This window comes from Phalacrocorax aristotelis, chromosome W (assembly GCF_949628215.1).
Source record: "Phalacrocorax aristotelis chromosome W, bGulAri2.1, whole genome shotgun sequence".
Lineage (NCBI taxonomy): Eukaryota > Metazoa > Chordata > Aves > Suliformes > Phalacrocoracidae > Phalacrocorax > Phalacrocorax aristotelis.
The window spans coordinates 15,818,019-15,836,320 of NC_134310.1; the positions used below are offsets into that span (position 1 = coordinate 15,818,019).

The 18,302-nt window shown below is 57.7% G+C and overlaps 2 protein-coding genes across 2 annotated transcripts; both read right to left on the reverse strand.

Moving 5' to 3' along the window:
* Positions 1-379: 379 nt before the first annotated feature.
* Positions 380-6,410, reverse strand: LOC142049880 (stomatin-like protein 2, mitochondrial). The gene is given in 10 exon segments (XM_075078043.1): positions 380-628; positions 3,233-3,302; positions 3,304-3,335; positions 3,578-3,657; positions 4,003-4,147; positions 4,700-4,771; positions 4,773-4,835; positions 5,504-5,605; positions 6,003-6,061; positions 6,392-6,410. Coding segments are annotated over 9 exon segments (711 nt in total). The 5' UTR covers positions 6,018-6,061; positions 6,392-6,410; the 3' UTR covers positions 380-496.
* Positions 6,411-9,531: 3,121 nt separating this feature from the next.
* Positions 9,532-16,999, reverse strand: LOC142049878 (atos homolog protein B-like). The gene is made up of 7 exons (XM_075078038.1): positions 15,798-16,999; positions 14,123-14,181; positions 13,714-13,810; positions 13,064-13,222; positions 12,590-12,658; positions 11,911-12,116; positions 9,532-11,566 (listed from the first exon to the last, which is right to left on the reverse strand). Exons 1-7 carry the CDS (start codon positions 16,872-16,874, stop codon positions 11,413-11,415), a joined length of 1,821 nt encoding a protein of 606 aa, XP_074934139.1. The 5' UTR covers positions 16,875-16,999; the 3' UTR covers positions 9,532-11,412.
* Between the last annotated feature and the right edge of the window lie 1,303 nt (positions 17,000-18,302).

Sequence of the window (18,302 nt, forward strand, 5' to 3'; positions counted from 1 at the left end):
CCCAGTGGCCAGGTGCCGCCCAGCTCCCTCGCCTCCCTCAGGGTGGGGGACCCCGGGCACCCACAGCTCAAGCGAAACGTTGCTTTAATTAATTAATTGCCACAGTCGTTCCCCTCGCCGTGGTGCACACTACAAAGAGTACACTATAGGGACCATCCCTGCGTACCCCCAGGGGCAGTGGCACTGGTGTGAGGAACCAGGTGGGGGATGCACGTGACTGCAGCGGGTGGGACAGGAATCCCACAGCCTGGGAGAGTGACCCCCCAGGAGAAGGGTCCCCAGGCTCCTCTTGCAGATCATTGTGCCTTTCTGCAGGTCAGAAGCCTGCTTAGGAGGGATAGTCCCCCCTCAGTAGCACACAGCAGGTCCTGCTCCTGAGTGCCAGGGGATGTGCTGCAGCACCAGTACCATTTATTACGTTATTTAAATCCAAATACAAAATAAGGACCAAAGGAAGAAGAGCAGCCTGGCAGACCCCAGGATCATTCTGGCTCCACTAGCTGGAGTTGGCCTGTTCTGCCTTAAGCACCTCCATAGTGGGAGGCTGGGGGTCCTCACGGGCTGGAGGCATCTCATCCTGGGTCTTCACAGCTTGTGGCTTGGTCAGTGTAGTGTAGATGCCCAGGGCCTAGAAGGAACAAGAGAGCCATGGGGGAGGAGAGGGGAAACTGCATGCTCTGGGGCTGTGGCAGAAGACACTGTGTTGGAGCAGGTAATTCCACTGTGTCAGAAGTCAAGCAAGTGGGGCAGAAGACCAGCTTGGCTGAACAGGGAACTCCTCTTGGAACTCAGGAGGAAAAAGAAATTGTACGATCTCTGGAAGCAAGGTCAGGCTTTGCAGGAAGATTACAGAGCTATGGTTCGCATATGCAGGGAGAAGACACGGAAGGCCAAAGCTCAGCTAGAGTTGAAACTGGCCAGCGCTGTGTCAGGCAACAAGAAAGGCTTTTTTTAAGTATGTCAATAGCAAGAGGAGGTCTAAGGAAAACATTGGACCAGTACTTCTTGAGGATGGTCACCTGACAAATAGGGATGAAGAAAAAGCGGAGGCATTCAATGCTTTTGTTGTTTGTTTTTTTTTTTTTTTGCCTCAGTCTTTAATAATACTGACAGACCTCGGGCTGCCCGGTCCCCTGAGTCAGAGGACTACGAGTGTGGGAACAGTGACTTTCCATTTGCACGCACTGAAATTGTAAGGGAGCAGCTGTATCAGCTGAATGTTCACAAGTCCATGGGGCCTGATGGGATTCATCCCAGAGTACGGAAGGAGCAGGCGGATGTTACAGCAGGACCCATCTCAATCATCTACCAAAGGTCTTGGGAGTCTGGGGAGGTCCCTGCTGACTGGAAGCTAGCCAACATTATTCTAAGCCACCAGAAGGGCGTGAGGGAAGACCCAGGAAAACTACAGACCTGTTAGCCTAACCTCAGTACCTGGAAAAACTATGGAGAAGATCATACTGGGTGCTATTGAAAAGCATTTAAAGGACAGTGCAATCATCAGGCACAGTCAACATGGGCTCACAAAGGGAGAGTCCTGCCTAACTAATTTGATATCCTATGACAAGGTCACCCACCTAGTGGATGAAGGGAAGGCGGTGGTTGTAGTTTTTCTGGATTTTAGTAAGGCTTTTGCTACTTACTGTCCCTCACAGCATCCTTCTGGACAAGTTGTCCAACTGTGGGATGAGCAGGCACACGGTGCACTGGGTGAAGAACTGGCTGAAGGGCAGGGCTGAAAGGGTTGTAGAGAATGGGGCTACATCTGGCTGGTGGCCAGTCACCAGCGGTGCTCCTCAGGGCTCAATTCTAGGGCCAGTTCTGTTCAATATTTTTATCAGCGATCTGGAGGCAGGAGTTGAATGCACCATTAGCAAGTCTGCTGATGATACCAAACTGGGAGGTGCTGTTGACTCTCTCAAGGGGCAAGAGGCCTTGCAGAGGGATCTAGATAGATTGGAGCATTGGGCTGTGATTGACGGGATGAAATTTAACAAGTCCAAATGCCAGAATCTGCACCTGGGACAGAGCAACACCAGGCACAAGTATAAACTGGGAGAGGAGTGGCTGGAGAGCAGCCCTGCAGAAAGGGATCTGGGGATGGTGGTCAACAGTAGGCTCAACATGAGTCAGCAGTGTGCCCTGGCAGCCAGGAGGGCAAACCGCATCCTGGGATGCATCAAACAGCATAACCAGCCGGTCAAGAGATGTGATTATCCTGCTGTATTAAGCATTAGTGCAACCTCACCTTGAGTACTGTGTGCAGTTCTGGGCCCCACAATTTAAGAAGGACGTGAAGGTCCTTGAATGTGTCCAGAGGAGGGCAACAAAGCTGGTGAAAGGGCTGGAAGGCATGTCCTATGAGGAGCGGCTAAGGACGATGGGTTTGTCTAGCTTGGAGAAAAGGAGGCTGAGGGGTGACCTCATTGCTCTCTACAGCTTCCTGAGGAGGGGAAGTGGAGAGGGAGGTGCTGATCTCTTGTCACTGGATACCAGGGAGAAGACATGTGGGAATGGTTCAAAGCTGCATCAGGGGAGGTTCAGACTTGACATTAGGAAGCGTTTCTTTACCAAGAGGGTGGTCAAACACTGGAACAGGCTTCCCAGAGAGGTGGTTGATGCTCCATGCCTGTCAGTGTTTAAGAGGCATTTGGACAGTGCCCTTAACAACACGCTTTAACTTTTGGTCAGCCCTGAAGTGGTCAGGCAGTTGGACTAGATGATCATTGTAGGTCCCTCCCAACTGAACTATTCTATTCTAAGACTGGATGTGCAGTAGGAATGGGACAGGGCAGGCAGGGCCACAAGACGGTGGCTTCAGGAGCTGACCTGAACCCCTGCTCCATGTTCAGCCCTGTTCAGGGCATAGGGGTGGACAGGGAAGCGGCAAACTTTCACCCCAAAGAGACGGTGAAAAAGTCAGTGCTTGCCTTGTATTTTTGCCAGCTTATTCTGGCACAGAGAGAAGGATCCTGGCTCCTACAGCCACAAGCCAGATCAGGCCAGTCCCTGAGCCAGGGATTGCCACAGCAGGAACCCTCCTGTTTCCAAAGGACACTGTGAAGCAGCTTTCCCAGCCCACAGCTTCTATTTCGGACCCACCTGCCAGGCCAAATTCCTCCTCATCTCCCCTTTCCTGCCACAACCATCCCCTCCGCAAGGGCCAGGCCTTGCCAGGCTGCCACCTTCACTTCCCTCAGGCAAGAGACGGGGTCCCTCCGACCACACTGACCTGTGCAACCATGCTGGTCACATCACCGGCATTGGCAGGCAGCAGGACGGTGTTGGAGTCTTTGGCAAGCTGCCACAGAGAGAGAAGCAGCGGCATTGCCATGCTGGGGAGAGAGGGCCAAGGCTCAGCAGCGAAGAGGCAAGTCACATACCACTAAGAGCTCATCCGTGCCCCCTACCCTTAGCCCACCCCGGGCTGGTAGCGGCCCAAGACAACAAAACTCCTCGCTGCTGCCGAAGATGCCAGGGAACATCCAAGAGAAAGCCAGGTGCCACCCCAGCCTTGGTTTCATCTCCTTCAGTGCTAGCGCCAAAGCTGTGGCTGTCCTGAGGAGCCATTGCTCACCTGCTGTGCCAGAGCAGCCGCCAGGAGCTGAAATGCCTCAGCCTTGGCCCTAGCCTTGACCAGCATGGCACTGGCTTCTCCTGCAACGAACCACAGCAAAACGCACATCAGAACTGCAAAGTGCTTCTAAGGGGCAAATCAAAACAACCTCAAGGAGCAAATCAAGACAACTTTGTGCACACAAAGCCTCCTCTTCCACAACAACAGCACGGTGATATTCCTGCAACACACCTCCTGCCACCCCAGGCTGCAGGGCAGCAGCACAAGCTGGAGCTCAGCCCAAGGGCACCAGCAAGGAAGGATCAGCATAGCTGAGGAAGCCTGGCCCACAGACAGTGATGTGGCCTGCTCCTCAGGAGCATCACCCCTCAGTACAGAGGGCTACAGATCCCCCAGGCCCCACATGTTCTAGCCCAAGGCACTACCAGCAGCTTTGTTGATTTGTTCAGCCTTCTCAGCTTCTGATGCCAGGATCTGGGCCTGCTTCTGCCCCTCAGCCACACTGATAGCCAATTCCCACATCCCCTCTGACTCCAGCACTGTTGCCCGCTTCCATCGCTCTGCCTCCACCTGCAAACACAGGTCAGATGCCAGCCTGCCATGGCCGCGATGAGGAAATACAATCCATGGGGCAAGTGCGGCGAGGACACGCTCCTACGTCCTGCTTGGGCAAGCATGGCTTAGCAGAGGATAAGAACACGGCTACAAAACACCAAGCGACCCCTGGTGAGGGCTGGCTCTCCTTCTCATGCTGCACAGCCCTCCCCAGCCCAGTCCACACCTAACTGGCCACTTCCCCCTTCTCCCCTTCCAGCCCGGAGATCTGGCACTCTGCTTTTCCCAGGGGGAAACCTTCAGCTCTAGGATTTTCCTCCTACAGAGCCCAGTAGGGATTTTAAAGGGAGCTGGCAGGGCTTGCATGTACCAGGCAGGAGCCACCACTGCTGAAATAAGGATGGGAATTATTTATTCAATAGCTGTACATTTTCAGCCAAAGTGCCAACAGGCTCCCCTCACCACAGGAGGGCCCAGTGCTGCCAGCTCCGGACAGAGAAGAACTGTGCTGCATGGAAGGGGGGGGATTTCTCTCTCGTTCCAGACTGCCTGCCCAGAGAACCAAACCTGCATCTGCATGGATTCCTTCACGCGTGGGGGCACATGGATGTCCTTGATCTCGTAGCGCAGGCACCAGATTGCCCCAGCAGTCTGAGGCCTGGTTGATGGCATCCACAATGTTGGCGTTGAGGGACTCCCACTCCTGGGAGGCACAAAAGAAATGGCAGAGATAAAAGAAGAGACGCTTAGCACGAGACAGGGGTCAGAAGGGAAACCTCCCCTCGTGGGCCAAAATCAGCCAGAAAACCCCAACTTCACAGGCATAAGGCAGGGCCAAATGCTTCCTACATCTCTTGAAGGGGTTACCTTCTCCTAGGGAGGGCAGTGCCCAAAACTGAAATTGCTGATACACAAACATCTGATGTACATCTGGATACAAACCTCATCCAGGAATGCCAACAGCTCCTGCTTCTGCCCAACAAATGTAGCATGAGGGCTACACCCCCTCTGAACCAGGTCAGCCAGGACACTCTCACTGGGCCTGAGCAAAGAGTCACCGACTCAAGAGAAACACAGCTGGACCAGCCAGGTCTGGGCATATACCACCCATCACCCTTTCCAACTAACCCAGGGCAAGGGAAAAAATAGCCCCTGTTTAAAACAAAAACAAAAAGAAAAACAAACAAACAACAAAAACAACTGAAACAAGACCCACCTTCAGGGATTCACTAGTAGGTCAACTGAAACAGAAGCCCTCTAAGCAAAAGGCATTTTGCCGTTACATGTATCAGCCTGGCCGTGCAGACCCCCCAGGGTTTTGAGAAATGCTGCTAGATGCTGGCATCTCCATGATCCACCTCCCCAGCTCACCCAGAAGACTCTGTCGAGGGAGAGTTTGCCAAGTTCAGATCTCATGGTCGTCTGGGCCAGCTGGGTCACTGCATACTCAGGATCTTCTACCCCACAGCTGGCCTGGAGAGCAGAAGCAAAAAACAGAGTCGATGGCAGTGCCGAGAGGGACTCCGAGTGAGGCGGGATGGGCAAACGCTAAGCACCAAGACAAGAAACCTGCCAAAGAAAAGCAGGGTCCAGAGCTGAGATCTGCCTTCCCCTCCTCTTCCCATTCCCTCAGGCGAGGGAACAGGGTGCTCAGTCCAACCGCCTTGCAAAGCACAGCAAGCCAGGCAGAGGCTGAAGCACGCATCGCGGAGAGAAGCAAGCCAGCAGAGCCAGGTGAGCAGTGCCTGAGGGCCTGCCAAGGCAGCCAGCTGGGTGACACGGCATATGCAGACCGTGCTGGGTGCAGCCAGAGACGGTAAAAGGCTGCCGGTTTGACTCATGCTGAGTGTCAGCACAGCAGGGACAGTACCTTGTACAGGTCCATAACCCGCAGATAGAGCGCACCGTCAATCTGCAGGGTGACATTATCTGCCAGGAGAGAATGACACCTTCTGTTTAGCGGAGCAGCAAAGTAAAACCATGGCAAACCCCTCTCTCCTGACAGACTTAGCAGAGCTGGGCAGGGTCAAACCTTTCTTTCCTGGTGTCAACAGCATGGCATGGAAGAGGGATCGGCTGAAAAGGACCTCCTTATGCAAAGGGCTTTGTAAAAAGGACCCTGACATTCCCTACAAAATCACTCATTTTGACATTTTAATACACAAGAAGTCTCAGGTCTCCAGATCAAAACATTTCATACTGTAGTAATTTTAAAAAATAAAGGGGGGGGGGGGGGGGGAGGGGGATAAAAAGCTTTACCTGATCTGAAATAATTTTTTACAGAAACACAGGGGAGATCTTTCCTGGTTCAAGACAGGAAAACATCTGAAATCTGAAAAACGGATTCCTGCCCAGGTGCGTTCAACCCAACAAGGGGCAGCCGCAGCCCACAAAGAGCAGACAGGACCTCCTGGGGTTCTACCACTCACAACGCCACAAGGACAGTCAAGCCCAGGTGCCCAGGGACAGGGCTGAGTATGTGTCGTGGTTTAGCGGCAGCTCAGCCCCACACAGCCACTCGCTCACTCCCCCACCGGTAGATGGGGGAGAGAATCAGAAGGGTAACGCTCGTGGGTTGGGATAAGAACAGTTTAATAATTAAAAGAAACAACAACAGAAATGCAATGTAAAGAAGAACAACGAGAGGCGCAAAGCCCCGGGGGAGGGGGGAAGGGAACGAACCGCCGAAACAAACCGCACGCGCCGCAGCCGCCCGCCGACCCGACGCCGCGCCGCCCCCGAGCCGCAACCTGCCCCCCCTCAATGTACTGGCCATGGTGTCACATGGTATGGAACGAACCTGCCATCGGCCAGTCGGGGTCAGCCGCCCCCGCCGTGGCCCCGCCCCGCCCCCCAGCCCCCCCCCCGCCACACGGCAGAGCGCGGGAAGCTGGAAAGGTAGCCGACCCCCACAGTGAGGAGAATTAACCCCTTCTCAGCCAAAACCAGCACAGTATAGAATCTGGGACACTTCCACTCTTCCCCATGCTGTCCTTTGCTCACCCTGGATGCAGCGGAAGGAAAAGGGCAAGACACAGAAGCTGTTCCTTACATAGGGTGACGGCTAACTGCTCTGGGACATTAATGACAATTTCTTTGAGACTCTGGACATAATGAATCCGATCCAGCAGAGGGATGAGGAAGTTCAAAACCTGGGAAAAGGTTGGGACTAGAGAGCTGAGCCCTCTAATCTGGGGTTTCACACCTCCCCCCCAGAGAGCTCAGCCAGGCTAGAGAGGGCTGTGCAAAGTTCAAATATACTACACGCTGTAGATGCTTGTCCTGGTTTCAGCCGGGATAGAGTTCATTTTCTTCGTAGTAGCTAGTATGGGGCTATGTTTTGGATTTGTGCTGGAAGTAATGTTGATAACACACTGATGTTTTAGTTGTTGCTAAGTAGCACTTACACTGGTCAAGGAATTTTTTTCAGCTCCACATGCTCTGCCGGGTGCACAAGAAACTGGGAGGGGACACAGCCGGGACAGCTGACCCCAACTGACCAAAGGGATATTCCATACCATATGATGTCATGCTCAGTATATAAAGCTGGGGGAAGAAAGAGGAAGGGGGGGGACGTTCAGAGTTACGGCGTTTTGTCTTCCCAAGTAACCATTACGCTTGATGGTGCCCTGCTTTCCTGGAGATGGCTGAACACCTGCCTGCCCATGGGAAGTCGTGGCTGAATTCCTTGTTTTGTTTTGCTTCCGCGCGCAGCTTTTGCTTTACCTATTAAACTATCTTTATCTCAACCCATGAGTTTCCTCACCTTTACTCTTCCAGTTCTCTCCCCCATCCAGTTGTGGGGGGAGTGACCAAGCGGCTGCGTGGTGCTTGGTTGCTGACTGGGGCTAAACCACGACAGAGCAGGCAGAGCAAACGTGCTTCCCACACAGAGGAAATTTCAGTTTCTCAGTGCTTTTAACACCCCACCAAAGGAAGTTAGTCTACAAGCAGCCAAAAGGATCACAATCTGGAAGAATAAGCACACCATCCCCCAAATCCTCACACAAAGGACACGCCTCGCTACAGCTTTAGGAACCTGCTGAATCCAGAAGGGAAGAAAAGCAGCTCCTTACAGGCTCAAGGATTCGGTGGAACTTGCCCATCCTCTCCACCACCCAAGCCTCCTGCTGCGGCACAAAGAGCACTCCAATATTAACGGGCAGGCCGGAGTTCAAGCAGTGCGGTGCTGGGGCCAGCCATGCCGAATGTTTCGGTTGTTGGGAGCACTGGAGAAAGGAAAAGGAACAGAATGGAGACTGGCTGCTGGCACCTCAGAGCCCAGCACCATCCCTGCACGAGCACAGACACACCTGTGTGCTGCACCAGGCAGCCCTGCCCCAGCCCCAGCCCCTTGCATGTGATGACCCTCCTCCTCCAGGCCCCGCTCTCTCATCTGGGATTGCTGCTTACGGCCCCAATACACCAGGACAGGAAACATCACTGACACCCTGAACAGGCACACACCATGAGGGGATATAGGCTGTCCCCACAGGGACGAGACCCAGGCCCTAGGATCAGTGTGAGTTTCAGGGCCTTCCCTGCAGGTGTAGGGGAGGCTCACCCCAGTGTTGGAGCTTTCTCCACATCTTCCCTTCCCTCACATCCCCACATGGGGGGAGGAATAAAGCCTCTCTGACACTGTAAGGGAAAATAAGGTGTGGTGTGGGGTCTCTTCTGCCCCACTCAGCCCCCTGTAACCTGGTCAGGCTCCTTCCTCCCACCCCTCTCACCTTGCTCCCAGGCCCCCCTCGCCAGCCGGTCCCTCCTCAGCCGTGGCTACCTTCCAGTTCCCCCCCCGGACCTGCTCCTCCTGGGCACTCTCTCACCCTCCTCCCCACAGCCCCTCACTCCCCCCAGCTCCCCACAGCCTCCTCACTAATCCCCATGCCCCCCCCAATCCACACCCCCTCGCATCTATTTCTCCTACACTCATTTCCTCCCCAGTCCCACATCCCCCAACCCATCCCCTCCCCAGCTCACCTCACCACTCCTCATATCAGGTTGCCCCCAGTCCCCCAACACCACTCCCCCAACCAAACTCCCACCCAGCCCCCTCAATACCCCCATATCCATTTGCCTCCAGGCCTCCTCTGCATACCCCAATACCCCTGTCCCTACTCAGCTTCTCTTCCCCCCCCCGCCGCCGAGCCCCCACGAATCTCTTCCATCCCACCCTCCACCCATCTCCTCAAGGCTTCCTCAGAGCCGCAACACCAGCTTCCCCCAAAGCCCCCACCTGCAACAGGCCAGGGCAGCGCCAGCATGGCGCGCCGCAGCTCCCCCCGACACCCCGGAAGGCCTCCCGGGACGCCCCACCTCTTCCGGGTGAGCCGCCCGGGGCACCCCGTCCCGCCGCGGCAGCCGCTGCGCTGCTTGTGGTTCCGCTGCCCCCGGGAGCGGCGAGACGCGGGAGTCGGGCTCGGTTTCCAAACAGGCGTTTATTAATTTAAAAACAAACACGAAAAGTACCGGTATAGCCTCGCCAGGCAGCTGCCAGCCTCCCCGTCCCGGCTGAGCCACGGCGACCGGGGCCTGGGGCCGTGGGGCGAGGGGAAACCCCAGTGTTCTGGGGGGAGTGGGACCCCGGGCCCCGGTGCTGTGGGATGGGGGGGGACGCGGGGGGATACGACTCCGGGACCCTGGTGTCATGGGGCAAGAGGTGCCCCAGGACCCGGTGTCGTGGGGGGAGCAGGCCCCCACTGTGTGTGTATGGGGGGGGGGGGAAATGAGTGGGACCCCGGTCCCCCCAGCCTAGCAGGGCCAGAGCCTCTCGGCCTTCCCATGGCAGGGGAGAGTAGGGCCTCACCCCCACAAGTGTGGTAGAGGCCTGTCCCGTCCAATCCCCACACCCCAGCTCTGCCAGATGGAGCTCTGGGGAGAGGGGAGAGCTCTGTGAACACGGGGTGGGCTTTGTTTAAAATGACGGCTGTCCCAGGGAGCCCCCGGTCCCAGGGTCATGCCCACACCAGCGATGGTGCAGCCTGTCAGTCCTCCCTGCATGAGCCTAGCTGAGACCCCAGGTCATGGGGATTACACAGATGGGGTACATGCAAGCTCATTTTTCCTATGTCCCCTGCCCCTCTCACCTCTCTGACCCACCCGGGGCTCCTGAGGCTGCAGCAGGGATGGGCACTGCTCCAGATCACCCCCAAACACCCTCCTGAAGGTCCAGCCTGACTTCCATTTGATGCCCTCTGCTGCCTCCCCTCTTCTCAGGAACTAAGCCAGGGCTCCTGCCCATCCTCCAGCCCCTGATCATGCTGCCAGCAGACCCCTGCCCAAAGCCGTCTCCTGGATGGAATTCACCCCACACGTGCACAGATGGTGCAAGGCTCTGATTTTTTGGGAATCTCCACCTTCTCTCAGATCCACAGCACACATGGGCTCCGGAGGCTCCTGCCTGGAGGGCTGTCCCTGTGCTCCTGCAGAGAACCCCAGGTCCCCATCCATGGGACAGCCATGTCTCTTAGCCCCAGGAGCCATGGCAACAGCCACTTCCCTGCCAGCCACAGATTTCTTGGGGTCTGGCTTGCCCTAAAGGGGTGGGAGGGCAAGTCCAGGCCTCCTCAAACTGCCTGAAGTGGGGCTGGCCCCACAGAGCTGGTGCCCAGCAAGTCTTGGCCTCCCCTGGGGCTTTTAACACAGCCCCGGCACGGGAGCTGCACCCTGGCCGAGAGGTGGGTCACCGTCTCCTTCCATAGCCCAAGGTGTCCCCATCCTCAGTCACCCTCATAGCCCCTACAGCCCTGACACAACCCAGGCAGCCCTGCACTGCTGAGCGCAGCCTCCCTGCTGCCAGGGGCCTCATCCAGCACCAAGAGGGTGGGGGGAAGAACAGCACAGCACCTCTGATCCTCCGCACAAGCCTCCTCTGCACTCTCAGTGACAATAAATACTAATAAATGCAAATTCTTCAACACGTTCTGCTCCCAACCCCGGGATCAGTGTGGGCAGCCTCACCCAGAGCCCCCAGCCCAACTGTTCACTCCCCCCCAGCTCCAGCCACATCTCCAAGCTGGGAGCAGCACTGGCAGAAGGCTTGGGCATGTCCCTGGAACACTGGGGCTGCTCCCCAGCCCCTGCCCCTCCTGGTGAAGCCCCCTCAGTGATCTCAGCCCTGCCGCAGGGCACAGGCACGGCATCTGTGCTGCTCAGGGGGACGGGGGCACACAGGGAGGGCAATACATCAAGGTGGTGCTTGCTCGCTGGCCCTTTACTCATCTCTCCCCAAGGTGCTGGGCTAGAGGCTCCCCGGTGGCCTTGGGGGATGGAGAAGGTCAGGTTCGGGGCGAGTAGCAGGGGTTCCTCGGCATCTCCGTAAAGGATTTCAGTTCATAGGGGATCCCCGAGTCGACCTCAATCGACTTGCGGGAGAAAAGCAGCCGGATGTCATCATGAAGGTAGATCTTCCCTGACTTGGAGGTGTGAAACCTGAGTGGAGACAAGAGCAGGGCAGAGGGACCTCAGGCTCCCAGGCAAGGGCAGGACAGCCTCAGCGGGGGGCACGACCCCCTCACCTACTTTGGCCCCTGGTCAAGGTGGCCATGCTCTGGTTGCCTTCAGAGGGACAGAGGCTTCTGGCCTCAGGCAGGGCAGCAGCTCTGACCTCCCCGAAAAAGCAGCCAGTCCCTGCTCCTCCTGAGGGCCAGGGGATCAGGCTGCTATCCTCCCACTCTGGCAGGAGGGCCTGCAGGTTTGGGGGAGGCAGGGACACATGGGAGAGGAGCCCAGGGGTGACCCTGGGGCAGGTGCCCATCCCTCCCAGCGTGCCCTACCTTAGGTGCATCAGGTAGCAGAGGACCCTGCAGGGTGGGCTGGTGCCTGGTGGGTTGCTGGGGGCCACAGTGGCCCTTTCCTCCTCCCCCCCGGGCACCAGGAAGATGCGGTGGCGTAGGAAGGTCATGTGGTTGGCCGGCATGTCCTGGAAGTCGTACGTCACCAAGAACATCTTCACCACAGTCTTGTTGGGGTTAAATAAGGTCTGGGGGTAAAGGGGTAGGGGGTGTGACTGGGAAGGGCACAGGAATGAATCCATAGGGCAGGGCTGGGGCATCTGGGGGCAGTGCCAGTGGGCCCAAGGGCCCAGAAAGCCCCACACCAGCCCCAGAGGGCTTAGCCTGAGGCCCACAGGTCGGTGCTTTCCACACACCTCCACTCCCGTGCTCCCATCCCATCCCCACTGCACATGCACGCTCTCCTGCCAAGACCCTTGTCCCTTCCCACCAACCTCTTCCTTCCCTGCATCTCCCATCACCTTGTCTCCCTGACAGCACCCTGGGGACCCTGTGCTCCCCTTCACTGTACTTTCCCAGCAGCCACGTAACCCCTCTGCACAGAGCTTTCCGGCTGCTGCCCCTGCCAAACAACGTAATGGAGTGTATCCACCTTGGGGAGCAACTGGAGCCCACCTGGCTCCCTCCCCATGGCGCTGCCAGAGGCCAGGGGACGACTCACCACTTGGATGGTTCCAGCTTTGGGGACACTGTAGCCTTTCTTTCCCAAGGCCTCCAAGTCAATCACTCCCTGGGGCAAAAGAAAACATGTGAGAGAGGGAGAAAGCCTATGGAGAGCCCAACTGGGAACTGGCATGGGGCCACAAGCCCCTCTTGCTGGGAACACCTGCCACAAGGTGGCAAGACAACGCTCGGCTCAGTCCCTCTCTAGACAGAAGGACGAACAAGCAGCAACACAGAGGTGACAGTGAAGCGGCAGCCATGAGATGGCTGGGCAGCAGCCTGCCTGTTTATACACCTGCAACGGTTCCTGCTTTTTTCCCCTCTTCACTTTGTGGGTTAAATATTGCTTCCAGCACAGCTAGCAGTCTCCTCAGGTAGGTGGTTGAGAGGGGCAGCCCCCGAGGATGCACAGTGCCTGGGTACAGCCCCCATTCACCTCCCCCACAGGCTCAGCCCTCCCTCGTCTGCCTACCAGGAAAGGCGAGGGTGCACTATGTTTGGAGATGTCGAAGTAGGTGACATCAACGGGCAGGGTGGCGTGCTGGGGGCAGTAGGAGCCACTGGCACCGATCTCTGCCGTGAACCCCTGGATCCTCCCCGACGGTGCAAAGCGCCCTTTCAGGACGGACTCCTGAGAGAGGAGGGAAGCGTTAGGGACCTTCAAACACCAGTCCTGCCCCTCACCTCTAAGCTGCAGGTGAGATCACCCCCATCTCCACTGCAATCACGTCTGCTTGCCCTCGCATGTCTCCCAGCTCTCCGGAGACTGCTTGTGAGTGTCCTTGGCTGCTCGCTCCAAGACAGACCCATCCTGAATTGGTGGACTGAAACCAGCGATCTAACACAGAGAAGCAGTGAGAGTGCCTTGGCTCAGCTGCTCAGCTCCACGGCGGCCATCTCAGCAGCGTCTGGGGTCCTAGCATGTCACCCAAAGATCTACTGGTTGAGCCATTCTGCTGGTGGATGGTGGCTGCACGAATGGCCACTGCATGCCAGGCCCTTGGGAACAATCAGCCCAGCCCCACACTGGGGCTCCCGTCGGGCTCAGCCTCTCATGCTGTCGCCAGCCCAGCCCAGAGCCCGCAGGACCCACCTCCCTCCCTGGCAGGTGGATGCTGTTACCTCAAAGTTGCCCAGCAGAGCATGGCTGATGGTGGTGGTGGCCCAAGGCGCTGTGGAGGACCTGGTACCCCTCCGGAGGCTGCTCCAGAGATGTCGCCTTTGAGAGAGGAGGGAAGATCAGTGTCAGGCTGGAGAGCACGTAGCCCTGGGATGCCCATGTCCCTGGGGTTGCGGATCCCTCTCCAGGTCCCCCCATACCTTCCTTTGGTGGAGGTTGAACCGACTTTCCTACCTCCCGGGGCAGAAGAAACCTCCCTCCGCCCACAGCCTGGGGTCTTGTGGAGGAGAAATGCCTGGGGCAGGGAAGGGATTTGTCCCAACCCAACCCTCCCACGGGGCTGCAGGGTACTGGGGTGGCCAGGCACCCTGGGCCCCCACAGCTGGCCCTTGGGGCTGCCGAGATACTCACGATTTGAGGCGCAGCCTGCTCTTCAGCCTCCTCCTGACTGCAGTGCAATCTGCAGGGCTCTGGAGGGGGCACGAAATCAATAACTGTTAGGGAAGCAACCAGGGACTGTGCGCCCCCAGGAGGTGCCATCGTCCTTTGCCCTGCCCCACAGCCCCATGAGGGTCCCAGCAGATTGGACAGGCCGTCAGCAGCCTCCACGGGGGCAGCCGGCAGGGCAGTGCAAGGGCTGGGGTGGGGACATGGGGCTGCCAAAACTGAGACCTGGCTGCGAGGGCAGGTCTTTACCCTCCCAAAGTGGCTCTACTGGGGAATGGGGTGTTGGTACTCAGCCTGAGGGTGCAGTGCACAGCTCCCACCCTGCAAAGCAGGTCTCAGGGCCAGCCCCAGTGAGCAAGACACCCCCAGACAGAGCCATGCACCAACACCCCCTTCCACCTCACAGGGAAGAAAAGTCCCATCCCCAGGCAATTCATGCAAAGTCCTTGGTAATGTCACCAGGCAGAGGGGTGTGCTGCCTGTCCCTGCCCACAGCCAGGCTCCTACAGCTGTAGGGCAGGGGGTTAAAGCCAGGGCCACACTGCAGCTTCCTTTTAAAGACGTCTCCTTTTCAGGGGGGACACTTTCCCTTCTGGAAGCCACACAAAAGGATGATGGAGCTGGCTGGCATAACCAGGCAGGAAAACCAAGGGAAGATGCTGGAGGGCTTCACTCTGCAAGGGCAGTGCTGGGGGCAGCCAGGCTGGGGGACAGTCACCAAAAAGGGCACGTGGGCAGGGATGGAGCTGTGCCCCCATGGACAGTGCGTCCTGACTCCAAGCAGCAAGAAGCCAGGGTAGCTCTGCCGTCAGTCCCTGTGGGTCCCTGCACCATGGGATGCCCCAGGGAAGGAGAGAAGCGTGCCAGCTGTGGTGGGAGCCTGCTGCAGCTTCAGCCGGCAGGACACAATGAAGGCAAGGAGCTGGTTAGGAGGGGCTGGTAAGCAGGGAGGAATTGCAGGCAGCTCCTGAGCTACCAGGGTGGTTGTAAACCTCCGGAGTCTGCCCCATTTCTGAGAGCTTGTGGCACCCTGGGGACATGCCACGGGCATCCCAGAACTGCAGAAAAGCCAGTGGCATCTCTGCACACAGCACTGGGGCTCCCACTCCCTGGCCAGAGCATGTCTAGTCCTGCTCCCTGCCACCAAAACCCTTACCCAGCAGGCAGAGTGCCCTGATGGATATCACAGCCAGGGACCCAAGCCATCCCACCCCTCTGCCTTCTTCTCCCCCAGGCAGGCAGAGGACAGCCACTCTTCCCAAGCCTGATGGTAAGTCTGGCTTAACATGAAGCTGTCAGACACTGACTGTGGCACCATGCCGTGTGTCCAACTCTTGCTGTCACGGAGAGGTCATGTCCTGTTCGAACAAGGCTCTCCAGGCCAGAGAGCTGGTTGCAAGCAGCGGATCCAGTGACTACAAGGTGTCAAGAGCCGGTGACAACCTACAAGACAGTGTGTCCCAGGGCTGGCTGTCAGCTGCTGCCCTGCTCACACCAGGGCTGTGGCACTGGGACAGAACAGGACACTGTGCCCCAATGGACCACGTGCCCACGAGCACCATGTTTTGCCCATGAGGACAGCCCTGAGCTCTGGGTGTCCCCGGGCCATTCCCTGCCTCCCCCCACGAGTGATGCTCACCTTGGCCATGGGAAGCAGGTGGTTCCAGAAAGGTGCCCCCTTGGCATCGGTGCTGCGGCAGGCTGTGGGCACCATATGGCATGGCAGGGCCCTCTTCTTCCTCATTGGTGGGAACAGGCTCTCGTTCTCGGAGCAGGAGTCAGCCACAACCTCACCAGCGGGCAGCAGCTTCCTTTTGGCTGGGCAGCTGCTGCCACCAAGCCAGCTGCTCCCACAGGGTGTCTTCTCCAGGGAGCTCGTGTTGTTGGGCTCGGGGCTGAGCGCTGTCTGCGGAGCTGGGGGCTCCTTGCACCTGTTGGCCACCACTGGCCGCTCCTCTTCTCCACTAGTCCTGCTGCTGTGAGCCATGCTGCTCCCTGGCTTCTCTCTCTTCCCACCAGAGTCCAACTGGGGAGTTTGTGCAATATTGTGCAAATCAAGGTAAAGTAGGTTGTAGCCACTCGCCCGCTCCCTGTTATCACCATAGTCTGGGGGCTGATCCCCCGGCAGGACAGGGCAACCATCTCTCGTGTGCAAAGTACTGCAAGCAATGTGCCAGGAGGAGGAGGAGGAGACACCCCGTGACTTGTCCTCTCTGCTGGCCTTGGGGCTGTGGCAAGGGCTGCCCTCACACCGGTGCTCCACCACCTGCAGCCCGCTGTGGGAGAAGTGCTGGGCAGAGCCACACAGGGATAGCTCTTCCACCAGCAGACTGTCCTCAAAGGTATCATCATCATTCAGGGTAGCCTGCCCAGGGCCCCTGTCATACTTGCTGTCCACCCCACCACCACCCCAGTGAGTTTGTTTGGGATCTCGCCCCCCCTCCAGAGTTTGCTGCTTGGGGTAACCCCTCTTGACAGCTGGCTGGCTGCCTGCCCGCTGCTCTGTGCTCTCAGAGGAGCTGGAGAGATGGGAGAAAATAGAGACCTGGTAAACCTTCTGGCGCTTGATCTCTGTCTCGTTGTAGCCCATGAAGATGCCACGGTGGGTGCAGCGCTGTGAGGAAGGCTCCAAGGGCGCCTCTCCAATGGGCCGGGACAGGCTGGGGTCCATGCCGCGCTCTGGGGGCAGGGACATCTCCGCGTGGATGTGCCGCATGGAGCCTTACTTGCCTGAACTTCAAGTGGAGCCGGAGTCAGAACAGCCCATGCAGCAGCAGAAGAGGGACTGTAAAGTGCCACAGGTCACAGTGCGAGGACAGGGGGTGGGAGCTGGACCCCCCCTCGCTCAGGATGTCTGGGTGAGCCCTCCTCTGTGGGGCGCACTGCAGTGCAGCATCTGGAAAGAGAGAGCAGGAGGACAGAGATCAGCCTGGGATCCCCGTCCTCGTCCAGTCTTTCAGCTGCAAAGGACCTGCCAGGACACAGGCAGCTCCCCGTACAGCCCTGCTTGAACCTTCCTCTCTGGGGACAGGAAGAGGAACCAGGCTGGTGTGGCTCTCCAGGGAACCCTGTGGCATCACCCACCTGCAGGATCAGCACTTCCTTCCTGACCTGGGCATGGAGAGGAGTCTCCAGTTGGGCTGGAGGCTACTGGGAACAAGTCCGGACAAGTGGGGAGAAAGGGGCCTGCCCTCTGCCAGGGACTTGACATGCTTGTGCTGTTCTGGAGCACAGGAGTCAGGCAGGTCAGACCAGTCCCAGGGGCTCAGGCCTGTAATCACCCCTTTGGGCAACAGCAACAAGATGTCCCAGTGCTCACCAAGAAGACCTGTCCCGGCCGTATGCGCTGAATGAGGCAGGGCTGGCTCCCTACGCTGCCAGCCCCATGGCAGGGACAGGAACCTGACCTAATGTCATAGTTAGGTCTGCCAGCTTAGACCAGAGACCTCCACCACCTCAATTAGCAGCTGGGTGGTACCAGGGGCTGCAGACCCCACCATGGGCTCCTGTACCATCCACCCATATATCACCCGCTCCTGCCTGACCTGAGGGCCTGACCTCCTTGCTGCATGGGGCCTCACTTTTGATTTTTGGCCCAGTTTCAGAGCTGTGAGAATCCTGGCCACGAGTTTTTCTGGCATGATAAATACTGAAATGGCTGCGAGAGCCAAGGAGACACAGGAAAAGCCACTGGCAGGCTGAGGACCTCCAGAGCCTGACAAACAGCCTGTGCCTGGCAGCTCTGCCTGCTCCTGCAGAGCAGAGGCTTAGGGGCAGGTGTTCAATAGGGGAAGCGGTTCCCCAAGTGGGTCAAGGCCATCTGGAGAGCGAGGCTGCGTGTGGTATTTTGGCCCCCGCCATGATGGGGATGGGAAGGTGGCAGGTCAGGGCGGTTGAGCCCAGGGATTTCGTTTAAAAGGAGTGATGAAAGCTATAACCATGCACCAGCACATGCTGGGGGCTGACTGGCTGGAAAGCGACTTGGCAGAAAAGGACCTGGGGGGCCCTGGTGGACACCAGGTTGACCATGAGCCAGCAATGTGCCCTTGCCACAAAGAAAGCCAACAGTATCCTGGGCTGCATTAGACAAAGTATTGCCAGCAGGTCAAAGGAGGTGATCCTTCCCCTCTACTCAGCACTGGCG

Excerpts from the sequence above, each read along its gene's own strand:
- LOC142049878 (XM_075078038.1), bottom strand. The coding sequence starts at position 16,874 with ATGCGGCACATCCACGCGGAGATGTCCCTGCCCCCAGAGCGCGGCATG. Across the intron at positions 14,182-15,797 it reads ACCTGCTTCCCATGGCCAAG|AGCCCTGCAGATTGCACTGC; the intron begins GTGAGCATCACT and ends TGCCCCCTCCAG. Across the intron at positions 13,811-14,122 it reads AGCAGGCTGCGCCTCAAATC|GCGACATCTCTGGAGCAGCC; the intron begins GTGAGTATCTCG and ends CCTCTCTCAAAG.